Raw genomic sequence first — 7,257 nt, forward strand, 5'->3', positions numbered from 1 at the left:
GCACGATACTTCATAGTCAAACTGCAATGAGGGTGGTTTCAAATGTTAGAACTAGAAACCAAAAACCTTTTGCATTATTTGAATTACTGTAGAGTAAACTGTTGAATTGTTGAAGGTGTAAAGATGCTAGACAGTATAGTATTAGTATATTTGTGATTTCTCTGTAAAAAATGTTTTAATTTTGTAACAGGGGAGCTCCTACACGCATATGTCTCCAAAATGGATTTACATAAATCATATACATCAAGAAAATGTGGTATCTCAAACACCAAACCAGCACAAATATTAAATTTTGCAGCAGAAATCAGCACAAAGCAATGGCATTGTTTTGGTGATTATTTCTTCTTATGAGGTGCAGACTCCACGGAGGTTACTAAATGTCTATTCAACATATTGCAGGAGAGCACAGCACAATTTGAAATAGACATCTGAGTGAGTTATAAATGTGTTGCACTTACATTAGATGAAGGTAAGTGATGTAAATAAACCTACTTAGGTGTTAAGATTTGATGCTTTGACAGGAGGAGCCAGATTCGACTACCAGTCTCACAATCCGATCTTCCAGGATGTGTTATTAAAAGAGGATCAGGCCATTTTGATGATCGATGTCTGATTTCACATAGAACTACTGTTTTTCTACCAGTAAGTTATTATACAACCCATTATGATAATATGGTTAATACAAATGTGAAAAGAAAGAAGCTTTTAAGCTTTCCATGATCCGTGATCGACAGAGGAGCATCTTGGCGGCAGGGATTTAACTCTTTAAGTTCTCTTCTCTAACAAACACAAATGTCATGATATTCTTTGTGAAGCTGAGATTCTAATACTGTAAAGAAGACAGTTGTAAAGTTTTTTTCCCGGTTTAAAGTTAGTACACTGATGATTCAGTTCTGTTCAATAACTTTGAAAAGTTAATAAATTATGAAATGTGTTTAAGTCATCTATAAAGCAGCTAAAAAAAAAAAGTGAAGTGAAGTGACATTCAGCCAAGTATGGTGACCCATACTCAGAATTTGTGCTCTGCATTTAACCCATCCGAAATGCACACACACAGAGCAGTGAACACACACACACACACTGTGAGCATACACCCGGCGCAGTGGGCAGCCATTTATGCTGCGGCGCCCGGGGAGCAGTTGGGGGTTCGATGCCTTGCTCAAGGGCACCTAAGTCGTGGTATTGAAGGTGGACAGAGAACTGTACATGCACTCCCCCCACCCACAATTCCAGCCAGCCCGAGACTAGAACCCACAACCCTTCGATTGGGAATCCAACCCTCTAACCATTATGCCATGACTTCCCTAGCTTTGGAGAAAACAGCTTGTCCAGCTCCAATCCAGTAGTGTCTGTGGGATCTAGTCCCCAATGTTGCCAAATATTAACTAGGCCTATCCCCAACTTAGCAAACCAAGAGGAGACAGTGTCAAATGTCATTAATAGATTTTGTGAAGGAGGTTAGGGTTTAGAAAACATCTGGTTTGAGTCCAGCAGGGGTGTCTAGAAGGACACAGAGTCCAGTGAATTCCACACGACCACTTTATTTATCCACTGAAGCAGGAAGAACAAAGATGATCAGGAAGTACATGTGAATATGGATGTGTATGTGTGGTTTCTAAACAAGAATTGAAATACATCATTTTAATCAAAATAAACCATACTTAATAATTAAAACATTGAATGCAATGCTTGCAAATGTTTTACAAACAACTCAGTCCCTCTATTAAATCTGCTTGTGCTTGCAAAGAACTGATTAGGCATTTAGAAACCGCATATTAATATTTGTATTTGGACAGGAAAGCATAGAGATTTGACAAGAAGCAAAACAGGAGAATTGTGAAAAGGACCACAAGGCAAGGACTCAAACTCGGGTAGCACAACTGTGGCACATGATGTGCTCCACATACAGCTATCAGAAGAATATTTATAATCTCTTTTTTTTTTTCGTCATTTAGAGTAACTGTGCATTACAGTCTGAATCCTGTTTTTGCTGCTCGTAATACTGCTGCTCCTACAGTTGTTGCTGCTCGTCCTGCTGCTGCTGCTACTGCTCCTGGTCCTGCTGCTGCTACTGCCAATCCTCCTGCTGCTACTCCTCCTCCTATTACTAGTGCTGTTTTGCCATAATCTTTAGCTCTTTGTTTCAGAGCCTCCCATTTAATTTCATCCTGGGCTTTTCTATACATCTCGTTAGTGTAGTGCTGTCCTCCATTCTCATTCACCATCTTCTCAATCTTTTCCAGCAGTTCAGTGACCTGAGAGCGATTCTTCATATCTTCATTATTGAATAAATGATATCTATCACGATACTCTTTAATAAGAGCCTTGAGATCATTATCTTCACTGATAAAATCATCTAATGTTTGTCCCTTCAGCTGATCTCCTCTAGTGAACAGAATGATTGTGTATCGAGTAGCTTCTTCTCCAAAGTTCTCCTGAATCCATTTCACTGTGTTTTTCTCCTCATTTGTGTATCTCACGTCCAGTCTCATGACCAGCAGAAATACATGAGGACCAGGAGCAGACATGTAGACACACTTCTCTATTTCAGCTTTCAGTTTTTCTTCAGTCATGGACGTATCAAACATCCCTGGAGTGTCGATCACCGAGATGATTCTGTCCTCCACTGTTGTCAGATGTCGTTGACAATTACTAGTAATAGACCTAGATGACATACCACTCTTAAACACAGAGTCGCCGATGATGGTGTTTCCTGTTGAACTCTTCCCTGATCCAGTTTTACCCAACAGCACAATCCTGAGATCTGAAAAAGAGAGAGGAATTTTATATACGCTTGTTATATACGCTTCAAAAAATTATAGCTTCACATTTGCCTTCGCTCACTATGAGGCCTCAGAAAAACTCCTCAAGAAGATTTCAAATGACTAAAATAAGACACAACAAAAAAAGTTAACAAGCATTGTTTTATATAAAATAAGTTAAGTAACATTGTTTTCATAATTAATTTAATTAACATTATTTGCCACCTTTTTTTTTTCCATTGAAGAACCAGGGTACCCATAGTTTGAATAACTTTTACATGCTGTGTGAGGTCACCTAGTTTTAAAAGTTTAATATATAAAACTGGAAATTATATACCAATATACCATGTTCCATATATATGGTACACCAGAATAGTCCATGGCCAGGTGTTGGGTGGTTCTTTGCCTACATACCGTGTTTGTTTGTTTTTTGCCTCCATGTAATGCACACCAAGTCATAGATTATCACCTACATACATGTCATATCATAACATATAATTTACCTTTTTCCCTGAAATCAAGTCAAGTCAAGTCAGCTTTATTGTCAATTCTTCCACATGTACAGCACATACATACAGATAATTAAAATTGTGTTGCTCTCAGACCCTCGGTGCATACAGATAACACAGTAGAGCCTAAAAATCTAGATCAAATATAAAATATAACTATATAATAAGGGCATGTAAAAAATACTAAAATAAAAATAAAGTTAGATAAAGCAATGCAAGGCACATGGCAGAGTGCAGACCCGAGAAGTGGAGGGGTCATGGTTCTGTGGTGCCTGGGGCAGAAGAGGGAAGAGGGTGCAAGTTAGGGAGCAAGTTCAGCTTCCTGACAGCCTGATGAATGAAGCTGTTCTTCAGTCTGCTGGTCTTGGCCTAGAAGCTGTGTGACGAGTGTGTGGAATCACCTGCAATGCAGAGGGCTTTGGGGGTGAGACGGGTTCCATAAATGCCCTGGAGGGAGGGGAGAGAGACCAATGATCTTCTCCGCTGCTCTCACTTTGCGTTGAAGAGTCTTTCAGCAGGACGCGTTGCAGGCGCCATACCACACAGTGATGCAGCTCGACAGGATGCTCTCGATGGTGCCTCTGTAGAAGGTGTACATGATGGGTGCCGGGCTCTGGCCCTTCTCAGTTTCCGGAGGAAGTAGAGACACTGCTGTGATTTCTTGGCCAGTGCTGCTGTGTTTTCAGTCCAGGAGAGGTCCTCTGTGATATGCACACCCAGGAACTTGGTGCTGCTCTCTCTCTCCACAGTCGCACCATTGATGGTTAGAGGAGCATGCTGAGTGTGCGCTCTCCTGGAGTCTACAAAAATCTCCTTCGTCTCCTCCATGTTAAAATAGAGATTGTTGTCACTGCACCACCCAGCCAGATGGGTCACCTCGTTCCTGTAGTTGGTCTCAACTTTGTTGCTAATGAGACCCACCACAGTCATGTCATCTGAAAACGTAAAAAAGAGGTTGGAATTGTGTGATGATGTGCAGTTGTGGGTCAGAGGAGTGAAGTAGAGGGGACTCAGCACACATCCTTGGGGGGCCCCAGTGTTCAGTGTGATGGTGCTGGATGTGTTGCTGCTGACCCGTACTGCCTGAGGTCTTCCAGTCAGAAAGTCTAACAGCCAGTTGCACAGCGGAGTGTTGAGACCCAGCTGGACCAGTTTGTAAATCAGCTGTTGAGGGATGATTGTGTTGAATGTTGAAATGAAGACTATGAACAGCATTCTGACGTATGAGTGCTTTTTGTCCAGATGTGTGAGTCCTGAGTGGATGGCAGTTGCGATGGAATCATCGGTTGAGCGGTTGGACCGATATACAAACTGGAAGGGGTCCAGGGTAGAGGTCTTCACGGGTCCAAAAATTCTTGCCCGAACCCGACAGAGACCTGTAATGTACTACACCGAACTGACCCGGACCCGTCTATTATTTCAAAAGCTGGACCCGGACCCGTGTAGATCCGAGAAATGCCTACCCGGACCCGACCCGGACCCGTATATTACTTGAAATCTGGACCCGAACCCGCCGGGAAGACACAGACCCGACTGGACCCGACGTTGACATATTCCACCTTAAATTGCTATTACAAGTCAATAAACTTGTTGCGAAGAATACAGCTTTTTGTCTTACCTAATTTAAAGAGCCGTGGTCTCTCTTCCTTGTACCTGACTGCCTGTGATGCATTACAATCCTCCGTCAAGAAAGTTATTCATGTTATTCCTCTCGTTTTTCCAAGTCCAAGCTGAATCCACTCATTATTTCAGCTTCAGAAGTCCACTTGATGTCACGGTGACGGATGACAAATGCTACTGTGCGCATGTACATTCTGACTCGAGTTAATTTGCATAATAACTTACACTGTTTGCCTTTTGAACTATAATAACGATCGCTCGTGCAATGCCATGGCCGCTGACATTATTTATTTACTATCATCTGATCTCTGTCTGTGCTCTCTGCTCTGCATCGAGTCTGAATCTGAACCACTAAAACTTTAAGATTAAACGGTTCATTTATAATATTATAAAAATGGGAGAAAATGTAAAACGCGGTTTGGCGGTCGAAGTGTCCCTCACTGCTTGCCATAGAAACATGACTGCACATGCGTGCTAGCTTTAATCAACCTAAAATGCCTTAACGCAATTTGAGCGTAATAGAAAACATTCATGTGACAGTTCACCTCAGATTGTGTTGCTGATTTGAAATATATTAAACATGAGTGTGTCAAGTCTGCAAGCATTACCGTGTGTGCACTTGTATTAACTCTTGAGTCTGCGAGCGAGAGAGAGAGAGAGAGATCACTTTTTTTGGCTCACTCTTTTCTTTTCCTAATTTTACAAGTTGCAAGTTACAAAAAACACAAGCAGTCTTTGATCACGGCCGGATGTTCTCTGAGTCCGATGACTCCGATCAGCGATCGCACGGGTATTACACACAATGTTAAACAGACCCGGGACCCGAGGTAATAGATTCGGACCCGACCCGGACCCGGCTGATGATTTAAAATTTAGACCCGAACCCGTACGGGTCCCGGGTCGGGTCCGGGGTCGATGGGTCTCGGGTGCACTGTGAAGACCTCTAGTTCAGGGAAGTGGCAGGGCAGACTTGATATGGTACATGACTAGCTGTTCAAAGCACTTTATGATAATAGGAGTAAGTTTGACTGGACGGTAGTCATTGAAGCAGGATGGAGACGGCTTCTTCGGGAAATCTCTCAGAATTAAAAAGAACCAAAAAATGGCTTCATATTTACCAATGTTTGAACTTTCTCTGGCAATATCTTGTATTAGTCTTTTCATCTCTTCCTGTACTTCCATCTGTTTCCTGAGATGTTCCTGGTCTGAAAAAGAGAATAGGTCACTTTAATAAGCTGCGACTGTAAATGCATTACTGGTACAGCCATACATTTTATATGTCTATTCTGATGTCAAAATCCCTACCCTCCTTAGGTGAAGTAAAATGTTTTAAAAGTAAAATATAACCCCTTTAAAAGTACAAGTGCTTTCTATTCTAAATTAGTCTTTTGAATTATTTAAATATTCCAAGATCGAGTAAACCTTTATTCAGTGGAACTTTTGATGTCCTCTATTGTTCTTTGTTTTCCACATTTCTTCTTTTTTTGTTCTGCATAAGAAAGAATTTTAACTACATGGGAAAGTCAACAACACAAAGATGAATAATGATGGACACATTTTGAGTGAACTGTCCCCCAAAACTGGAGTTTAAGAGCACTATTATACAGGTGCTGGTCATTTAGATTATCATGAAAAGTTTCTTTATTTCACTAATTCCATTCAAAAAGTTAAACTTGTGTATTATATTCATTCATTACACACATACTGATATATTTCAAAAGTTTATTTCTTTTAATTTGGATGATTATAACTGACAACTAAGGAAAATCCCAAATTCAGTATCTCAGAAAATTACAATACTGTGAAATGGTTCAATATTAAAGACACATAATGCCACACTCTAATCAACTAATTAACTCAAAACACCTGCAAAGGCCTTTAAATGGCCTCTCAGTCTAGTTCTGTAGGCTACACAATCATGGGGAAGACTGCTGACTTGACAGTTGTCCAAAAGACGACCATTGACACCTTTCACAAGGAGGGCAACACACAAAAGGTCATTGCAAAAGAGGCTGGTTGTTCACAGAGCTCTGTGTCCGAGCACATAAATAGAGAGGCGAAGGGAAGGAAAAGATGTGGCAGAAAAAAAAGTGTACAAGCAATAGGGATAACTGCTCCCTGGAGAGCATTGTGAAACAAAACCCATTAAAAAATGTGGGGGAGATTCACAAAGAGTGGACTGCAGCTGGAGTCAGTGCTTCAAGAACCACTAAGGATTGGACTGCTGCTGAGTAGAGGTCGATCGACCATTTTTTTAATATATCGGCATTGGCCGATATCCGTGTTTAGTAGCGCCGATTTAAACTCAGGCACGTCGGCGGGCAGCCCCGTGTTATTGGTTTGGTGGAAAGTGCTGCTGCTGCCAC

General features: G+C 41.3%; 1 protein-coding gene across 1 annotated transcript; it reads right to left on the bottom strand.

Moving 5' to 3' along the window:
- Positions 1-1,521: 1,521 nt before the first annotated feature.
- On the bottom strand, positions 1,522-6,088 carry LOC113038203 (GTPase IMAP family member 7-like). Its single transcript, XM_026195461.1, has 2 exons — positions 6,010-6,088; positions 1,522-2,764 (listed from the first exon to the last, which is right to left on the bottom strand). Exons 1-2 carry the CDS (start codon positions 6,071-6,073, stop codon positions 1,968-1,970), a joined length of 861 nt encoding a protein of 286 aa, XP_026051246.1. The 5' UTR covers positions 6,074-6,088; the 3' UTR covers positions 1,522-1,967.
- Between the last annotated feature and the right edge of the window lie 1,169 nt (positions 6,089-7,257).

This window comes from Carassius auratus, chromosome 21, assembly GCF_003368295.1.
Source record: "Carassius auratus strain Wakin chromosome 21, ASM336829v1, whole genome shotgun sequence".
In the NCBI taxonomy this organism is placed as follows: Eukaryota; Metazoa; Chordata; class Actinopteri; order Cypriniformes; family Cyprinidae; genus Carassius; species Carassius auratus.

What these genes read in the sequence shown, in the direction of transcription:
- LOC113038203 (XM_026195461.1), bottom strand. Translation starts at nt 6,073, where the DNA reads ATGGAAGTACAGGAAGAGATGAAAAGACTAATACAAGATATTGCCAGA. An exon ending in CAGAGAAAGTTCAAACATTG is followed by an intron (nt 2,765 to 6,009) that starts GTAAATATGAAG and finishes TCTCTTTTTCAG; the next exon opens with ATCTCAGGATTGTGCTGTTG.